Genomic DNA, 20,832 nt, shown 5'->3' on the forward strand with positions numbered 1-20,832 from the left:
AGCATCTACAGTGACAGATGTTACAGGGGCAACAGTTGGTATTGAGAAGGGGGGTTTATGGCCATCTGCCCAGGGTCAAGGTTTGGGTGAAAGAAGGTCTTGCTAAAGAGAAAAAGTGGCAACTTGGGCTACATAGCCAGAATTGTGGTGAATAACAGAATGTTTCTGTTAAATATGGTCAGTGGCTGTAATGCAGGGATACTGTAGGTGGAGTCACAGAACAGACAAACGTGATTGGGCATGGGCCGGTAAAAGATTATAACGGTACAATAACATCAGTTTTAATGGTATTGTGTTTACTACTCTAAAATATATTCTTTTTAAATGTCCCCCCCTTTGAACACTATACAATTCATTTTGAGAAACATTTAAAATATTTTGAATCAGAAACATGTCAGGCTAAATAATTCAAAATTAATAATTGACTTCTGTTGTCTTCATTAGTTTCAAAAACACAGATTTCTTTACAATTTGAGCAATCCTATCTTCTGGAAATACTGTTGTAAAAAAAAAAAAAAAAAAAAAAAAAAAAGTTAAAATAAAATCTCACATATACCTTAAGAACGGTATTGCAGAAAGTTTTGGTGATTTTAAAACCTTGACTTTCAAACCGTGGTATACCGTTGGGAGAAAAAAAAAAAAAAAAAAAAAAAAAAAAAAAAAAAGTCGATCTTGATGGTACAAACATTTAATTTATTGATACAAGTTGAAGTCTACAATTAAAATAATTTTGCTTAAATTTAATTAAATTCGACATCAAATAAGTGCTCGCAAATTTTTGCTAGTGGCCTCCACCTCATCACGAAAGTAGGCAATCTTCCGGTGACCAATCTTTTTCTGGAAAGAGGGGGGAAAAGAAAAACCCACTTAAAAAAAATAAAAGCATTTGTTAATCATTTAAAAAAAAAAAAAAAAAAAAAAAAAAAAAAAAAAAAAAAAGTATACTTCAAGTACAGCATTATAATTGACAAATTATTATTTTATTAATAAATTTTTTGGGTGGTCAGCCTGACATTTGTTTAAAATAACTACACCCAAGTAACATATCATAAATTGTTCAAATTAAATGGATATTATAATCAAGCATTTTTCCTTTACATGTTTTCATTTATCTGCCGATTAGCGTGGCATCTTTTTACATTTTTATAACAACAATAAATTGCTTAAACAAAGACACAAATACACTATAAACAGTTTAATTACTTTAATCAGCAGCAGCAAAATGGATAATTTGTTGGGTTGCTTGGAGGCAGGGGTGTTGCTAGACAAAGCTCTACTGGGGCACGCACCCCCTTCCCGCCCACAAAAAAAAAAAAAATTATTATATAAAATAAATAAATAATTAATTACAAATATTTATTATAAAGTATTATCTTAAAATGTAACTGAAAAATGAGAGAGAGAGAGAGAGAGAGAGAGAGAGAGAGAGAGAGAGAGAGAGAGAGAAAGATGTTTTATAGATTTAGCTGTTGACTTGACACATGGCATTGAATTAGGTTTATCAAGTTTTACCTCCCTGACTCGTCATCCTTCCTTTTTACGGTATGCAAAAATCTATCAGGAGGCATGCTTAGTAAGATCACCATTATATGGTTTAAACTTTAGTTGTCGACTTGCGCGCGAGAAAAAAAAAAAAAACAAAAAAAAAAAAAAAAAGGCTGCTACGCCGGTTTTACAATACATGAACAGCAAGTTTTTGCTGTGCATGTTAACTACCGGGACTCGCACCGGAAGAGCAGCAGGTTCTCTGCGCACACACACGGAGATGCGCCAGTTAGCTTTTTACATTACTACATTGCTTTCATCAGCGTTGGTTTGGCTGCACAAATAGAAAATTTTGTTTATTTCGGAATTATCATTCTTACTAAATATACTTTGCATAGGAAGTAAATCACGTCAAAGCACTTACTGGGGCACATGCCCCAGTAAAATGGGTCTAGGGACACCCCTGCTTGGAGGTCATCAGCTTTACATCTACATTTTATAAATGGAATATAATAAAAAGTAACTATTATTATTAACTATAAGTTAACTTATGGTCATAGTCACAATAATAATAATAATAATAGGCAATATCACAAATGCATTCACACTAACAATGTAGATGCGAAGTCGCTCCTGTTCCAGATGAAAATACTCAATGGCCGTGAGCTCGTCAAACGTCTTACTCATATGAAGAAAGGCACAGTTGGGGGAGCGTTTGGCGTGCTCAGACCTTAATGACAACAAAGAAACTCAATAAAAAAAAACGGTATCTACAAGATATCTTAAACTTTCCCTCTTTTCCCATGCACCTGAAGTGAATTACAATCGCAGTAAGAACAGCATTTAAAAGCTAATAAAAGGTGTGCAGAGAAAAACCAAGCGGATGGCTGATGAAGGTGTGCTGCTACTGCTGGAGCTCACCAGGGGTTGTCATCTGGTTCCCAGCCCTCCAGTTCTCGGAGACAGTAGAAACAGCAGGCGACGTCTGGCTCATTCTCACTGGGACAGTGAACAAACCCTGCCTTCGCCATCTGAGGACACGATTCTCATTACTCTAGTTTATTACAACAGCAGCGAGTGCTACAGTGCAAGTGCTAATAAGTTTGATGTCTTAACATGTATTTTCTCCTGCTCTCCACTCACCAGTTCCGGTGTGCACTGACAATCTTCTCGAAAAGGCCACTCGGAAAAAGTCTGAAGTCTCTTTTCATAACTATACATCTGATTAAAGGACAGAAGTCTAGAGGCGATAACGTCTGTGTTCGACATCTCAGAAGCTCAAGAGATCGAGCCCACTAACCGCGACTCACTTTAACCTGGTTGAATGTGCATGGCTGTTTATTGGTGGTTTTTGATGATTGTTTGATTGGTAAATCGCTGACAGCTGTCAGGAGGATAAACGAAAGCGAGAAACTTCGCTGTAAGATGACAAATCGAAATGACTTAATATACGATGTTACGCATTTTTATGGTTATTTTTCCATTGTAGACTACTGATTGAATAAAGATTCTTTTCATAAGTGATGTTTACTACTACTGAAATTTGCTGAACTTAGTTACACATTTGAAGTACGATGTCTCCCTCTGCTGGACGACGATAACAGATTTTAAAAGGATATTTCATACCAAACTGAAAACTTGTCATGATTTAGCTACTCTTGCTTCACTTTTTACAATCCTCTATGAATTTCTTTTTTCTGTTGAGTATAACAGAAGATATTTTGAAAGGTGGTAACCATTGACATCCATATTACTTATATCAGGTGGTGTTTTGAACAAATGTAGAACAACTTCAAAATGTTATGTTTTTGAAACATAACCTGCACTTTGTTACTTTTGACCCACTTCCATCAAATGTTTCAAAAATAACAATACAAAATTTTCTTTTTAGAATATTATTATTGGCAATATGTATTCCTTTTATAAAATATCTGAATCGAAACGATGCAAACCCTAAAGTGGAAAGGAAAAATAAAGTTTGTCTAGCAGTGGGACATAAATAACAGTGTTACTTTCGTCCCCACAGGAATTCTTAACAGTCATTCATTTTCTTTTCAGCTTAGTCCCTTTATTTTTCTGGGGTCACCACAGCGAAATGAACCGCCAACTTATCCAGCATGTTTTACGCAGTGGATGCCCTTCCAGCTGCAACCTATCACTGAGAAACATCCATACACACTCTTTCACACACATACATTACAGACAATTTAGACGTTGCAAACTTAAGGATGTGTTATTGTATTAAATAACCCCAGATTGAGGATAAAGTAATCTATCTATCCTTGAAAATTTCTCAGTTTCTCTGCGTTTGTTGTCTAGATAATGTTATAGTTAGGTGTTTGAGTAAACCCAATTTTTCTTTGATTTAAGTTTAATATCCAATAATTTCTTCTCATTTGATGTTTTTTAGTTTAAGTACCAATGTTTTAACCTCAGAAGAGTTAAGAAACCAACATTCGTATAATATTTATTAAATATATTATCTTTTACCCTGATTTGTAATTCCAAAAATTGAAAACACTATATTATTCTGACAAAACAAACAAACTACTCTAACTGGCCATTTAGTAGGTACACCTTACTAGTACCGGGTTGGACCCGCTTTTGCCTTCAGAACTGCCTTAATCCTTTGTGGCAAAGATTCAACAAGGTACTAGAAATATTCCTCAGAGATTTTGGTCCATATAGACATAATAGCATTGCTGCAGATTTGTGCTCTTTTGAATTGTGCTCTATTGGATTGAGTCTGGTGACTGTGGAGTCCATTTGAGTACAGTGGACTCATTGTCATGTTGAAGAAATCAGACTTTATGACATGTCATGTTATCCTGCTGAAAGTAGCCATCAGAAGATGGGAACACTGTGGTCATAAAGGGATGGACATGATCAGCAACAATACTCTGTAAGCTGTGGCATTGACACAATGCTCAACTGGTACTAATGGGCCCAAAGTGTGCCAAGAAAATATCCCCCACACCATTACACCACCACCAGCAGCCTGAACCATTGATACAAGGCAGGATGGAGCCATGCTTTCATGTTTTTGATAATAAATTCTGACCCTACCATCTGAATGTCGTTGCAGAAATAGAGATTCATTAGATCAGGCAACGTTTTTCAAATCTTCTATTGTCTTCTATAAATCTTCTATACTGAGTTTCCTGTTCTTAGCTGACAGGAGTGACACCCGGTGTGGTCTTCTGCTGCTGTAGCCCATCCACCTCAAAGTTGGACATGTTGTGTGTTCAGAGATGCTCTTCTGCATACCTCGGTTGCAACGAGTGGTTATTTGAGTTCCTGTTCCCTTTCTATCAGCTTGAACCAGTCTGGCCATTCTCCTTTGAACTTTGGCACCAACAAGGCCTTTGTGCCCACAGAACTGCCGCTCACTGGATACTTTCTCTTTTTCAGACCATTCTCTGTAAACCCTAGAGATGGTTGTGCATTAAAATCCCAGCAGATCAGCAGTTTCTGAAATACTCAGACCAGCCTGTCTGGCACCAACAACCATGCCAGGTTCAAAGTCACTTGAATCAGCTTTCTTCCTTATTCCGATGCTCGGTTTGAACTGCAGCAGATTGTCTTGGCATGCCTAAATGCATCGAGCTGCTGCAATGTGATTGGCTGATTAGAAATTTGCACTAATGAGCAGTTGGATAGGCGTACTTAATAAAGTGGCCAGAGAGTGTATTTTACTAATAAATCATAAAACTGCCCAGTCAATGCTTTGGAATGGAGACCACGTCAAGCCTGATCCTTAACAAGCCGTATAAAGATTCCTGTGATGTCTAGTTAACCGCTACAGGCTGCACAGCTACTTCTGTGGTAGAAATACAAGATTCCCTGGAGCTGCACATCATCAGCCATTTATACTAGACACACAAACACACACACACACAAAAACAGACTCAGACGAGCTGCACCCTCCAGCTGCTTCTTACTCAAGCCTAACCAATTACCGTAAGCCAATACATGTAACATAAAGTGAGATGACAGTGAGTGGCAGACAACATTACTGGTTTGCGGCGCGAGTGTTTGGAAGCTGTTTATGACTGGTGGGTACAGGAGGAGGCCCTGTTTCTGTCACCATGTTCTGTAACTGTATCTCACAGCGCTCGACTGTTGAAATGTGCTTACTGCTTCAGAACAGCAACCCCTCCACCCTTCCCTGCCCTTCATCTGAAGTATCGGTTTGTGCGTCCCAAATAAATACTGCTGTTAATATGTTAATCGCTCTGAAAGGGGTGGGATGGTCGTGTTGCATCTGAATGAGGTTTTCAGTGAAATGATTTGTGCGATTTTGAAGATTCCCGGCTGCTTGTTCTCTCTTTTGTGCTGATAGTTTGTCACTTAATATTGGGGGTAGAGTTTCACTTCAGACATATTTACCGCATTCATTTCTGGCCAGAGCCCACACCAGAGCTGTCAATCATCTGCAGACCGGTCAGGACTCATTCAGCGGGAATAATTTGTCATCAGTTGGCATACAGCTTTTTGTATGTGGCCTCGTCAAAAAAAAAAGAAAGTGACTAAGTTTTTGTGTGGCTAAAAATCGTTATTTATTGCCCACACAGGAGAACTGACAAATGATTAGAGGGATCTGCACTGGGACATGACCCAGACCCAGAATCCAACCCAGAGCTGCAGCAGCTCCAACATGACTGGAACTGTCCAAATGCAGAAGATTGTGGTTGCTTCCTTCCTTGTTTGTTTGTTTGTTTATAGTAACAATAATAATAATATTAATAATAATAATAATAATAATAATAATAATAATAATAATAATAATAATTTTTAAAAACAACAAATGTAATTGTAATTAGTTGATAATAATAACAACAATATTATTATTGATAATAATAATAATAAATATTATTAAATTATAATTAAAACATCTTTGTTGAAATTAATAAAACATACAATTTTAAGTACTAAAATGGTTTCCAAATCATAATTATAATAATAATAATTGTTGGCTATTGCGTTATTATTAAAAGACTAAATAGTATGTTTACAAATAATAATAATTATAATAATAACTAATTATACATTTATATTTACTATTTATAATTCACTAATATTATTTATTTATGTATATACAGTAATTTACTACTATTATTACTTCTTTTTTGTAATAGCAGTAGTACTATTTAATCTTTTATTTATTTAAAAGTAGATTATAATAGTTGCTGCTTTTGTGTTATTTAAGATTAAATATCAGTATTATTGGATTTGACACAATTAACTCAACTCACTGTATGTTTGTTTCTTTTTCTGTTTACTCTAGAATGTTCCTCGTATCCTTCTCCACTTACTCATCAGCAGCGCCATCAACACAGAAAACATTTACTACTTGTATCCTTCTAACATAAAAAAATCATTAGTCATGCTTCAACAAAGTTGCCCATATTATGAAATCAGACCTCAATGTTCCACTTAGATTTGGTCACAGCACTCCTGGGCGACATTAATGAGTCTACATCTTCCCATCTATCAGGTGTGTATCTCACATTCCTCAGCCTGCACCCCCCCCCCCTCTCTCTCTTTTCTGTCTCTCTCTCTGTTGCCAGTTATGAAATTATCTTTGGGCCAAGCAAAAATGGTGATTTACAACACTAGACCAGAAAAACTGTAACTAAACAAGTGGCTGCATCAAACAGTTTTTATTTTTATGTGATGTAATTCAAGATCTTTAATTCAAGATTTTCAGTACACTCAAAATATTTTTGCTGTTGGACAAACTATTAAAATTAGCTTATCTAAAATGAGCTGAAATAACACAATTCTCAAGATTTTTTGAGGACAATTATTATTTTGTTTACGTTTAATCCTCTTTAAATTTGTTAACTTAATCAATTTGTGTCTGGACAACATGAATGAATTGTGTAGAACCCTGCATGTCTTACAGTGTTTCAAAACTGACAAAAAACACTAAAAAAAGATGTTTGCTGTTTGTTCAAACTACTTATTTAAAATGATCTGAAACAACACAATTCTTGAGGTTTTTGGGGGGGCAACTTAATTGATTTACGTTCAATCTACTTAAATTTGTAAAAATCATTAAGTTAAATTAATTCCTTCATGTTGCCCCAACACAAATCTAATATGTGGAACCAAGCATTTTTTTTCAGCGTATTGGGAGATCTTAGATGTTTTGAAATGATTTGGTTCTATAAAGGGGTTTTATGCTAAATTTGTGATGAAACTTTGTTTATTGGTCTGTGTAAATTCTGTTTGTAAAAGTTGATTGCATAATGTCTTTGATAAATGTATAAAACGTGCACTCAAAAATGTATGTTTGCTGTCTATATATATAGCTGAAGTCAGAATTATTAGCTTATTTGTCCTATTTGTTTTATTTCAGCTTTAAATTATTAGCCCCTTTAAGTCATATTGTTTTTCAATTGTCTACAGAACAAACAATCATTATACAATAACTTGCTTAATTACCCTAACCTGCCTAGTTAACCTAATTAACCTAGTTAAGCCTTTAAATGTCCCTTTAAGCTGTATAGAAGTGTCTTGAAAAATATCTAGTAAAACATTATGTACTGTCATCATGGTAAAGATAAAATAAATCAGTTATTAGAAATGAGTTATTAAAACTATTATGTTTAGAAATGAGTTGAAAAAATCTTCTCTCCGTTAAACAGAAATTTGGGAAAAAATAAACAGGGGGGCTAATAATTCTGACTTCAGATACACACACACACACACACACACACACACACACACACACACATACATACATACATACATACATATATATATGTATGTATATATATATACCTAGGCTCATTCTGATTATGTAGACCTATATTTGGAGAGACCAAATACGTCCCAGGAGGTATGTTTTTTTTCAGTTTTTGTTTTGTTTTTCGCGAATCCGCAAGAGGCCGATGTGTACGCTGAGTACGATCTCAAATTTCTCTCGCAAGTGCCATTCGCACCTGCTGTTCTCTCTTAAATCCACCAGAGTTTGATGTTGACTGACTGACTGATTGACCAACCGATTACCCCACCCTGTCCTTTTCCTAAACCCAACCTATAGTGTTTTAAAAAGCACCAATTGACCAGCGCCCACCCCTTAACTAAATCCCAACCAACAGTGCTTGAAAAGCAATCCAGAAAAAGAAAAGCCAGTCAGCAGCTTGATTTTTAGTAAGAAAAACTGTAAAACTGTTGAGTTAAAATCAGTTTACTTGTTAGCTTAATTGTTTTATGTTCAATCCACTTAAATTTGTAAAAACTCACTAACTTAATTGCTTTATGTTGTCCCAATACAGATCAATTTTATGGATATTGGCATATTTACAGTGTGTACTGACATTCATATTTGCTCTCTCTCTCTCTCCATCCCAAAGCTCCATTGACACTTGACTCTTCAATCCACCCCTCTCTCTCTCTCTCTCTCTCTCTCTCTCATTCTTCTGCTCTCCCCTTCCTCACACAGTTGTCCTGACTTATTAAGCTCCTGGTGTGATTCTCCACTGGAATCTCCTGCACTTGTCCTGTATTCTCAGTGTGGTGAGATTGAGTGGGATGGGCTAAAAGAGGCAAATGTGTGCCTCTGTGTGACTGTTCTGCAGGAGACGCAAGTTCACCAGGACTATTTTGACTCCAAATATCCCTAAAGCCTCAAGAAATAGTGTCCGGACACTTCGCTGTTCATGCCAGCAAAAGCTACCTCAGGGAGTTTGTGGTGTGGAAAGACCCTCGGAGGCAGAAAGAGGAGACGAGAGGACAAATATCGGTCAGAGGAAGAGGGTTTAATGTGGGGTGCAGGTAAGATCATCCATGAATATCTATTTCTGCTTGCAGTCACCAGTGAACACATCTTAATGTAAAACTGTTTTGCTTGGAGATACTTTTTAATAGAAAATACACACAGATAAAAAAAATGCTGGGTTGTTTTAACAACAACTTTAGCTGAATATGGAGAAATCAACACTGTAAAAATGGTGGTGATTTCAATAGTAAAAATGGCAAAAAATGCAGTTTAATTAAAATGCATTGGTTAATAAAATGCTTTGTTAATATATACGGTAAATAACTGTAAATTGACTTTCCCGGAATTCCTTGCATGACACTTCACTTAATGTTGTTGACATTTCAATGGTTCTTTTCAGTTTTTTTTTTCTTCTCATTATTGTACTTCAGAATAAGAATTGGTTTTATTGCCCTGTGCTTCACACACATGGAATTTGTTTTGGCTACAGAAGCTTCCAGTGTACATAAAGTGACAAATGACAACACGAAAATAAATATGAAAAAAGACGATAAACATTAAACAGTGATTTAGTTAATCAAAAAGCTCTGGATGTTGAATTGTAAGTACAGATTTGTTATAAATATACAAGTTATAAGGTGCTGTGTACAAATGCGAACATTTGCTTTGGCGTAGATTTGTTTACAAATGCTATGTAAACTTTGCGTGTTAGCATAGATTTATGTTACATCTCATTTTGATAAATACTGTTTATTGCATTGCTTTAACTGTAGGCGTGTTTCTTTGATGCTTTGCAAAAAGAAAATACATAATAAGAGTCATGCTTTTACACATGGAGTGAATTACAGGTTGGCGGGGGGTGGGGCGGCGGTGGTAATGGGGCTGATCCATCCTAATTAACGATTGATGCACCCTAAAGGACATCGAAACAAGATATATGGGGGGGGGGGGGGGGGGGGGGGGGGGGATATATCCTTCACTCAAAAATATATATATATTTTTTGCTCATTCAAACTACATATTTAAAATAAGCTGAAACAACACAATTCTTGAGATTTCATTGGGACAACTTAATGTTTATGCTCAATCCACATAAATTTGTTAAAAGTGTTAAGTTAACTTTAGCAATTTGTGCTGGGACAACATGAATGAATTGTGTGGAACCCAGCAGTTTTTGTTTAATATTTCAGAAATAGTTTGCTCTGATCTATATCTTAAATAATATCAATAATTAAAATAATTGATAACTTCAATATACATTTGACCACCCCTATAATGGTTCATACCATTGTGAATGCATGTTTGTGCCAAAAATATTAATTCATAAGCTTATGTCCCAAATGGCACAATACACTATCCACTTATTCACTATGTTTTTATGCACTTATATACTCAACAGCATAGTTTTTGTTTGTAGTGTTGTCCCAAATGTTTTTTTTACTAAGCGGAAATTCAAGCCGTTTCCCTGATGACGTCTGACGGCTGCCAAATTAGTGAAATAAATGACTAAACTACCAAATAATATCTGCTATGAGTATAACCGCTTTCAATACCGGGAAGCGGTATAATGACTGTCCTAGGAAAGTTTTGCTTTCACAATCCAAAATAAATAAAGTAATCCAACATGAGCACCTGATATCTCCGCCCCTTCCGCCACATGAGGAAAGCTGCGGCCATTGAGTGCGTGAAGTGTTCATCATTCCACACTTTATTTTAATGGTTGAATAAGTGCATCATCCGGGTAATTAAAGTGCACTTATACTTTTTAGAGTTTTCAGTGTGAACGCACTACTTACACTATTTATACTACAAAATGGTGTAGAAAAGTGATTAAGTTTGCGATTTGGGACACATCTATAGGTTTAAACCGGCAAATCTAGAGCACCAACAGACAGTATATGTGTTCACAATTATGTTTATTTAAAAAAGGCGTTTGTAGGTGTGTGTAAAACTAGATGCAGAGTTTGTATTTTATTATACACTGGCTCACACACGCAAGTTAAACAGTCAAATCTAAAATACATGGTCTTCCATTAATAGGTGAAGGAAAGCAAACCGGTGACTGTTTATTTAGTATCACAAATGTCATTGAGAACCACTTAATATCACTCAAAACACTGAAAACATAATAAGACGTTTGATTAATAAATTCAATGTAATTGAATTAAATATTTAAATTTAGTTCACTGAGGCACATAACCGAACATAACCGACAAACTTGATCGTCACCCCGATCGTCAATGTATAATTCGCACCCTGCTTTTACGTTACTTTAACTTAATTTAGAAAGTTAATCAGATAATCAGAGTTAAACTATTTTAACTTGATATTTTAAGTCAGCTTAATTGATTCTAGTTAAAATGACTTGTAAAGGTAAATGGGTTGAACTTAAAAATTTAAGTTAGCTACATATTATTTTACAGTGTGATGTTTAGTAGTTTTAGTAGTGCCTTTTATATATTAGCATGCTTCTCTGCTTGTGGAAAATGTTGTTTGTGATAAGTTTTTGTTCACCGTATGACTTTTTCATCACCACATCCTTATGGTTGTGTTTTTGTCTTTGTAATAAAGGTCTGATGTGTATATGTTAGTACTTAAAAACTGTGTATAACACTTTAGTCCAAATTATTAAAATACAATACGGTATTTTACCATAAAAGTTTGACATTTTAGAAACTGTTTCTACTGTAATTTTTTAATGGTAAAATTCTTACATTTTTTACCATAAATTTAATGATTTTTTTACTTCTTCATTGACTTTTGGGCTTACATTTTTTTTAATAATAATAATTATTTTTTTTGGGGGGGGGATTTTTACCTTTATTGGATAGAACAGTAGAGAGTATTGACAGGAAAGCATAGGGAGGAGAGAGAGGGGAAGGATCGGCATAGGACCGCGAGGCGAAATCGAACTCGGGTCGCCGGGAGCACCGGAGTGCATGTGTCGACGCACTAACCACTACACCACTGGCGTCGACTGGGCTTACATTTTTAAATTACATTTTAGGATTAGATTTGTGAGTATTTGAAACAAGCATTTGTGTGTTTATAGCAGAACACTGAGATGAAAGCCAATCTATATTTTCAGGGTTAAAATTATTCATGTACTATGGCATTTGCAATATAAATATACATAGCTTGCAAGACATAGATGGATAGTTTAGGAGATGTGATACATCTCATGGAGTTACAACGCTAACTACTTCAGTCCATGGCGAGTATCTCCTCCTAATTCAGTCGTGTCAGTGTTGTCATTACCAAGATTGTATTTCGTATGAAGGAGTGCATACTTCTCCAGGACATTTGAACTGGCATTTTCAGTAGATTTACACTTCCTTGTGTCTGCTCATCAGCAATAAGAAAGCTGACGTGCAACAGTTTTGTAAATAAATCTAATGTGTGTTTGGTCTGAGATTGATCATATAGCAATAGATGTAGTAGTGTTTGTGTTTGTAAATGCACATTCTAGAAGGCTTTAATGTGTTTAATTGAGTATCCTAACAATTTCAGAATAGATATTCCTCACTTTAGCATTAATGATTTATATTTCTTATAAAAAAGTCCTAGAATGATTTTTTTAATGTACTTTTGATCATTTTACTTTTTTTATTTATGTAAAGAACATAAGCTTTAAAAAGAAAAAAGGAGCCTTTTATGTTTTATTATTTTTTTTAATTATTAATATCAAAATACTGTTATGAACAAAAACTGGGTTAGACTAAAAGCAAAACAAAAAAACTAATGGTAGAAAAAATTATATTTATTTTGCTCTATTTTATGGTTTATTTTCAAAATATAAAAAAAAAATTGTCAATTTTATTTTTCTAGGAAATATTTCCTAACTCTTCTGAAGTTAACTGGTACTCCATATTTATTTTGTATTGTTGAATGTAATGTAATGAATGTAAGCATTTCGGATTTTTGTTTGTTTGTTATTTAATGCAATAATTAAATGCATTAATGTTTAAAGAAACTGAGAATTTGCAAGTAATCTCTTACTTTTTCTATAGTATATTAATTTGTGTGAGAAATAATAATAACAATCACATTTACTTATATTATTATGTGTTATTCTTATTAAATTATTCAATATTTTCAGTGGTCACCCTGCAAATAGAAGAAAATTACACAGAAATTGTAAAAACTACCAACGCTATCTCACGGTAATTAGAACCTTTTTGATTTAGTGGCTAAGTCGTATGAATTCGTACAATCTCATTCATTCAATTTAGTAAGATTTGCTTATTCCTGACTGACGGTTGGGTTTAGGGATGGGGTTGGGTGCCACACCTCATTTTAAAAATCAATCATTTTCGTAAATGACTCATACAAATTTGTACGAATTAGCCACTAAACGAACAAAACGTAAAATAGTTACGTCTCCTCAAGATCAGGCTGAAACTAGAAGAGGGGTACAGTTGCAAGCTAAGTTGAATGCAATGCTTTAATGCCTACACCGAACCCCACCCCTCACAGTGACATCACTAACTCCACAGGGCTCTATTTTAACATTCAAGGTGCAAAGTCTATTTGCATGGAGCAAAAGCATTAAGGGCATGTCCAAATCTACTTTTGCTATACCCCCGCGCATAGTCTAACAGTGTTGTGCTTATTGCATATTCCCCATTCCCTTTATGAGTCAGTTGCGTATAGTAATTATTTATGCATATAATAAATAACACTGCTAATAATAATAACATTATACAAATGCAAATTGTCATCAATAAACTGAAAATAGCCACCTGATAGTGCCCATTGAGTTCATTGTGTCTGACATTGCAAGTCTGAAATATGCAGTCTCAGCTTGCAAATCCAAGTTTGCATCCAGATACTATTGGAAACTACAGATTATATAATAATAACAATTAAAAAAAACAATTTCATGTTATTCAGTGTTGATTTTGTACTTGTTTTTTAAATTTTTTCCACCATTTGTTTTCAGCTGAGACTGACCCAGCAGCAGCTTTCATATGATCTATCTTACAGGCTTTTAAAAGACACATTTAACACAGCATTGTCATGTGAATACTGAGATGTATATGTGTAAACGTCTATAGGTACAAGCCTGAATATTTGCTGCGATAGACGGGTGTAGACATGCTGTTAGGAGTCTCTCTGTCTTCTGCCAAAGGTGTGAAATTAGCATCTCTGTGTGGGGAGAGTGACAGTCAACTTCAACATTCCCCTCATACGCAGAGCTGGAAAAGCACACAGGCCATGCATTTGGAAATGTCTCACCGCTCCAAAAAGCTTTCTAGAAATCTTTCCATCTTGTCGCAACTGAAATGGATCCACTTTTGATCAATATTCTAATTTTAGTGTGATCATCCACTGTCATGCAAACGGATACTCATATGTCGGCCTGCTGGCTCGGTGCTTTTCAAGGGCACTGAAGCAGAACCGAGAAGGACTTGCACATATTTAATGAATATCCATATAAAACCCTTAACCCTGCACTCACTATGATTGCATTATTCATATTTCAAACTAAATTACATTTGGCATTTCTGTGCTCACTAATAAGGTTATATGAATGATTTGACACAATGTGATACACTGTTTTAAATAGTAGATTACCACTTTATATTGCTGTTGGTATTGCGTCCTGCAGTGTAGGTCTGGGTTATTATAGATATGGTGGGCTGGGCTCTGGACGTCCCTTTGACCTTTCAGCGCAGTGTCTAAATTCACCACTCGTCTGCCAGCACACACTGCTGTTGATATATACAGTGTGTCCTTGGAGCACATGGGACATTAGGCATAATCGGTTTAGGAGGAAGAACAGAGAGGATGAAAAAATTAAGTTATGTTGTGAAACTGCCATTTACAAAGTAACCTGTTTGAAAAGTGCATGAACAACATGGCAGGAATGTGTGATAAAAATGAGCTTTTTTTGGGATAGATTTGTGTTCCTTTATGCTTTGGAATAGGGATTTAAAATCTGTGTGAAATTAACATTTACAATGTTTGTTATGCTAGTGAACATTGTTATTCTTTAGGTGAAGAATTCATCTGTGTAAGTTAATCCACTGAAAAATAGGATCTCTTCAATCTGATCATTCATTAATCTGCAAAGTCACATGTTTTTAGTGGTGGTTCCTCTTTGTTGACATCAGTTTGACCAATGCTTTCCCACAGCAATTCGTAACTTTTTGATTTAGTGACTAATTTGTATGCATTTGTATGATTTAATTCCAACAATATAGTATGAATTGCTTATCCCCACAATGACGGTTGGGTTCAGAAGTGGGGTTTGGTGCCATGCCTCCTTTTAAAAATCATACTGAACTTGTACAAATTTGTACTAATTAGCCACTAAATTGATAAAATATATAATATTTCCTCGTGAGATCTAGGATGTGTTTCTGAAAGACCATTGTTAGCCAAGGTCGCTTGTTGCATTGTTACAAACATAGTTCATTGGTTTGGCGTTTCCCAAATCTATTGTTCCAACGAACATTCCCAAACTGCCTCGCAAACTTGTACGCTAACAACTACACCTCTAGAGCTGTAGTTAGAAACATAGGTCATAGGTCATTCCAATATTCAAACTTGGAATGATTTAAAAAAATATTAAATTCATCTCTTTTAGTACTTTTTTTTAGTACTTTTTTACAGTTCAGTTTTAGCGATCTTCAAATTAACAATTGCGCTCCCTTCGCAGTGCACTTTGAAAACATTTTTGCCATTTTGAAAGCAGCCATGGCTCATGACAAAAGCTATAGGTGACATATTATTTAAAAGCAGAATTTACGTTACGTCTCTAAAGCTATACGTAAAATACTATACAGCATACGTTAATGGCATGGTTAATGGTACTGACATGGACCTGTTAGAAAATTTCTGCAATGGTTTGAATGTGTCAAATTGTAAAAGTAGACTTTTACAATAAAAAATAAGATACTTTTTAATGTGATAATAAAAAAATTATTATTATTAAGCAGGATTTTTTAAAATTTATTAATAAATAGCCTACTGTAAATTACCATTAACGATTTATAGCCTATGATTTATATATGAGATTAAAATAAGTGTTAGCTAAATGGTTTTATGTTTTAGAATAGAATATGGCATATTGTATGGCATATGGTAAAAGAAACATATATGTGGCATTTATATATATATTTCAATTAATATAGAAAACCAACTAATATTGCGTATTTAAATGCGTGCACACATAAAACAATATAATTTGCACAAAAATTATGTTTTATTTTCTTTAAAGAAGTGGTTACTCCACCCCGTGTAGAGCATCATTATGGGCGTTTTGTGTTATAACTAATGTGATTCAAACGACAGATCGGCGACAGAGAAACTACGGCTTTGGGAAACACTCGTCACCACATCGCTCTTTTCCCAAACGATGCATCGTACTATGATAGTTCAACCGCAAGTTATGTCGTTGTTTGGGAAATGCACCCCAGGCTGATTTGACAGTTTCAGGCACAATATTCTTAACCACACCCCTCATACCGTTAGTTTGCTAAAGGAATGATGTGCAAAAAGAAAACTCCACCCCCTACTCAATATACAGTTTCCGTTGGAAGTACATTAACAAACTGAAATGAAGTCTCAGCAGCTTCTGGTTCATGCACTCTGACTTTGTTGCTTTATAAAAAACAATATATCAACAGGAATTAAAATCTTATTTGGTGCTTTTTTTCTATTATTATGAATGTTTCCAAAAATTTGTATCTTGAAACTTGTGATAATACTTAAAAAATTAAGCTATTTTTGTGCGACTACTGAACACAAATGGCATTGGAAAAATGATCATTGGATGTGTTTTATTTGGAACAGATTATCCCTATGCCCTAATCCTTTCAAATGTGAAAATCTAGGAGTAAACACAACAGCCAATTCACTGACTTTCAACAGCCAATGAACTTGCTGCATTTGAAACTATATTTGCATATGTGCTGTAAAGGTACTTTAGAAATTACATCAGATGTACCAACATCTGGACATCAGATGCCATGTCCATTGTGAAGGATAATGGTATACTGGCAAATGCAAAAGATTTTTAACCTTCCATTAAAATCACCATGGTAAAAATTTATTAATTAATAAATTTTCTTATAGTCCCTTTATTAATCAAGGGTCGCCACAGCGGACTGAACCGCCAACTTATCCAGCATGTTTTACGCAGAGGATGCCCTTCCAGCAACCCAGCACTGGGAAACACCCGTACACTCTAGCATTCACACACATACACTACGGTCAATTTAGTTTATTCAATTTACCCATACCGCATGTTATTGGACTGTGGGGGAAACCGGAGCACCCACACGAACGCCGGAAGAACATGCAAACTCCACAAAGAAATGCCAAATGACCCAGCCGGGGCTCGAACCAGCGACCTTCTTGCTGTGAGGCGACAGTGCTAACCAAATGATTATTTCATATATCACAAAATAATATATCAGGATCTGAATACCCAGGATTAATTTTAAACTCTGTGTAAATTATCACACACACACACAAAAGACATTAAACACTTTCTTGTTTGCAATCAATGGGTTTTATAAGGTCTCTACTCCAACAACTTTTAGTTTTTTTAGTAAATTTTTTTGACAGTTTTAGTAATAACAATTACTGTGTTCCATTCAGAAGGGTTCATCCCTATACCCTATCCATTTAAAGGGTTTTCCTTCAAGAGTGACAGCTCTGAAGGGATAAGAGCATGAGAATGAGCCCTTCCGAATGGACCAGTGTGCAACACCAATCAACTTCCATGCGCAAAAGTGTCCATCAGTTGCATACCCTTCAAGATCCTTCATTCTGAAGGGCCCTATGAAATGACCAGCTTTGAGCACTTTTTTGAATTTGCAAATAAAACAATGATTACTGGAGAATCCTATTTCAGTGTAAAGACTCTACAGCAGGGCTATTCAATTGGCAGCCCGGCCCTCCAAATAGTGTGACCAAGACATCTAAAATAAATTTAGTTCAGTCGAAAACGGCCGCTATAGTTATGAAGTGACACACGTCTGTTCAATACAGCACAAGCTGCAGTTGAAGACTGCAAAGAGTGTGAGTCACCTGATATTAAGCGAGTGGCGCCAGCAGCCAAAAACATTTGGATACTTAGTGATGTTTTGTAAACAAATTTCAGGAGGAGCACGCGCAGAAGTTTCAGTATCGAATACGTCATTGACAATTATCCTATTATCAAATCAGTTCTTGACCAAACCCCTATTTATACCAAAGCTGTCTTACCTGCAGCATCTCACGACTTTAGCATCCCTCCACCACCCCGACACCTCACCTCTTAAGCATTACATTCTGGCGGGGAGCGTTCTGGGACCGGGCTAGATACTTCGCTCGAATCCCAACTCCTCTCAGTTTCCTGATAAGGGGAATAATTTGAGTTGGGGTATCTCCTCGAGCTCAGGGCCCTCTCCCCTGGACAGCATGCCAAATACGCCTTATTCTTAAATGATTGCAAGTGTGATCTCGTGAAATTGTAAAGGTTTCTCAACACTGTGTTTCTGTTGCATGGAACAAAACTGCTGCAACTAAGTGAAGTTTCACAAACTAATTTTGAGAGGAGCACGTGATATGATTGACTACAGCTGATCCTCATTGCTAATCATTAGCTAGCCTATCAGATCATTCTAAAACTACTATAAATATCCTGCCTAAACTTCATTCCTTATCTTTGTTTTTGGAACCCCCCACCCCCCCACCCCCCCACCCTTCCCTTCTCCCTCCTCCTCTTTCATGATCGGGCAACACGGTGGCTCAGTGGTTAGCACTGCTGCCTCGCAGTAAGAAGGCCACAGGTTCAAGTTCTAATTGAGCCAGTCGGCACTCCCTGCGTGGAGTTTGCATGTTCACCCTGTGTTTGCATGGGTTTTCTCCGGGTCCTCCGGTTTCCTCCCACAGTTTAGATACATGTACATAAGTGAATCGTGATACAGTCACAAGCACTAAACGCATACATAGCAAAAGGGGGCACTCGAGAAACACCTGATCTCGTATCCCTCCTAATGCTCATAGACCAGGCGGGAACCTTGGGCTCATCTATCTCTGAGCTCAGGGTTCTCTCCCGGGACAGCATGCCAAACTTGCTATCATAGTCGAGCATTATCTAAGTGTGAACTCTTGAAATAAAGTTATGCCACCTGTGCACACACACTGGATTAACTATAGCAGTGGGCCATTCACATATAGGGTCTGTTCCACGAGCAAGTTCATTATTCGCAATGTAAGAATATATGCAATGTGCTCGCGCCTTCCAGATCCACCGAGTAGAAAACATCTCACGCCGTAGCAGTGAGAGCTGTGCGTGGCTTTCAGTGCAATGTAAACAAAAGATATGTTATGTGAATTATTACAAATTATTAAAATGATTATATATCCTATGTATGAACGCAGATGAAAACAATCGTTCATGTAAATACTTACCTAATATTAAGCATAAATTTACAATAGATGTGATAACTGTGAAACTATGACTATTCTTCAGACTATATAATCGTACAACCAAAATCTATAATCTTTGCATCTATAATTGTTATGCAGTTCTAAACAATATATGAATGTGTCTGAATGTAGAAGAAGCCTACTTAAGCAATGCACTGCTTTTGTTGTGCTTTGAAATTAAACATTTGAATATGTTTCTTACATACACCATTTTTTGTGTGTACATTGTCAATATTGGACCATTTTGGCTACAAAACCTTTGCCTACAGATTTCCTTCCACGCTGATTTTTATGACACTAAAGCTATATTCTGTATTTCATTCTTGTTTGACGGTGCATTATCCACTGACAGTTAAGCAATTTATAGCACCCATTTCCCTCCAGAATGTCTGTTTAAGTAGCAGAGGAGCATGTTGAGAATCGATGATGATGATGAACGATCTGTTAGTACACAGATTTTACAACCGCACTTCACCCTATCCCTAGATATACAGTATCTGTGTCTGCTGAACTGGCCAACTCAGAGTCCAGATTTAATCTCTTGTGCTCTGGTCTCTCGTTAAACACGTTAAAAATAGAATCTCAATATTCCAATATACCCACGGGCCTCTGGCCAGACAGGGAAGCCTTCACAGAGTCCCTAAAATGTTTTTGGCCCCATCGCTCCAACACATGGAGCCTTTCCCCTCAGCTGGGCAGCAATCTCAGCTTGGAAAGCTCCTTCTCTCTCTCTGGCTCTTGAAGTCTCAGCATCTTTGATCCGGACTGTTTAATTTTGCATGCTAGTTCCAGGTTTGTTTGCGTCCCAGGTTTATGTCCTGCGGGAAATGCTTGGTGCTTGCGTGAGAGGTTTAGTTTGCAAGGCTTGGTTTGCAGTCTGGAGGCAATCCAGGCTGCTGCGCTACAGAAGTGTGTACGTTTGGGGAAGTGACTCCCTGAGGCTCACTGTAAAAATAGCTCTCTAAATAAACCATAATTCTCTGTGTTATTAGTGCTCTTAGGAGGGAGGAAGAAATACAATTTAGCAGGTATGCTGAAAACCTCAAGGATGATTCCTTGTATTGAAATATCACAGTTACGTAAGCATTACAAAATGCTGTAAGATGCCTCAGATTTCAGTTGAAACCTTGGCGCTATCCTTGGTCAATGGCGAGTAATATTTTGAGAGTCAGAAAAACAAACACAGGCAA

The 20,832-nt window shown here is 36.2% G+C and overlaps 2 protein-coding genes across 2 annotated transcripts in view; one reads left to right on the top strand and one right to left on the bottom strand.

Annotated features, from left to right (window-relative positions):
* Nucleotides 1-683: 683 nt before the first annotated feature.
* birc5b (baculoviral IAP repeat containing 5b) lies at nucleotides 684-2,775 on the bottom strand. The gene is made up of 4 exons (XM_056449925.1): nucleotides 2,629-2,775; nucleotides 2,407-2,516; nucleotides 2,098-2,215; nucleotides 684-837 (listed from the first exon to the last, which is right to left on the bottom strand). The coding sequence occupies exons 1-4, from the start codon at nucleotides 2,752-2,754 to the stop codon at nucleotides 757-759; spliced, it is 435 nt and encodes a 144-aa protein (XP_056305900.1). The 5' UTR covers nucleotides 2,755-2,775; the 3' UTR covers nucleotides 684-756.
* Nucleotides 2,776-8,971: 6,196 nt separating this feature from the next.
* Nucleotides 8,972-20,832, top strand: part of znf385a (zinc finger protein 385A) — a 145,016-nt gene continuing 133,155 nt past the window's right edge. Inside the window, exon 1 of the mRNA XM_056448852.1 lies at nucleotides 8,972-9,270. Within this exon, the coding sequence (XP_056304827.1) occupies nucleotides 9,156-9,270 (115 nt within the window). The 5' untranslated portion in view covers nucleotides 8,972-9,155. The remainder of the gene's footprint in view (nucleotides 9,271-20,832) is intronic.

This window comes from Danio aesculapii, chromosome 23 (assembly GCF_903798145.1).
Source record: "Danio aesculapii chromosome 23, fDanAes4.1, whole genome shotgun sequence".
In the NCBI taxonomy this organism is placed as follows: domain Eukaryota; kingdom Metazoa; phylum Chordata; class Actinopteri; order Cypriniformes; family Danionidae; genus Danio; species Danio aesculapii.

Coding starts and splice junctions, on each gene's coding strand:
- birc5b (XM_056449925.1), bottom strand. CDS start 2,754: ATGTCGAACACAGACGTTATCGCCTCTAGACTTCTGTCCTTTAATCAG. Junction 2,517..2,628: donor GTCAGTGCACACCGGAACTG/GTGAGTGGAGAG, acceptor TCGTGTCCTCAG/ATGGCGAAGGCAGGGTTTGT. Junction 838..2,097: donor AGCGACTTCGCATCTACATT/GTTAGTGTGAAT, acceptor CCCTCTTTCCAG/AAAAAGATTGGTCACCGGAA.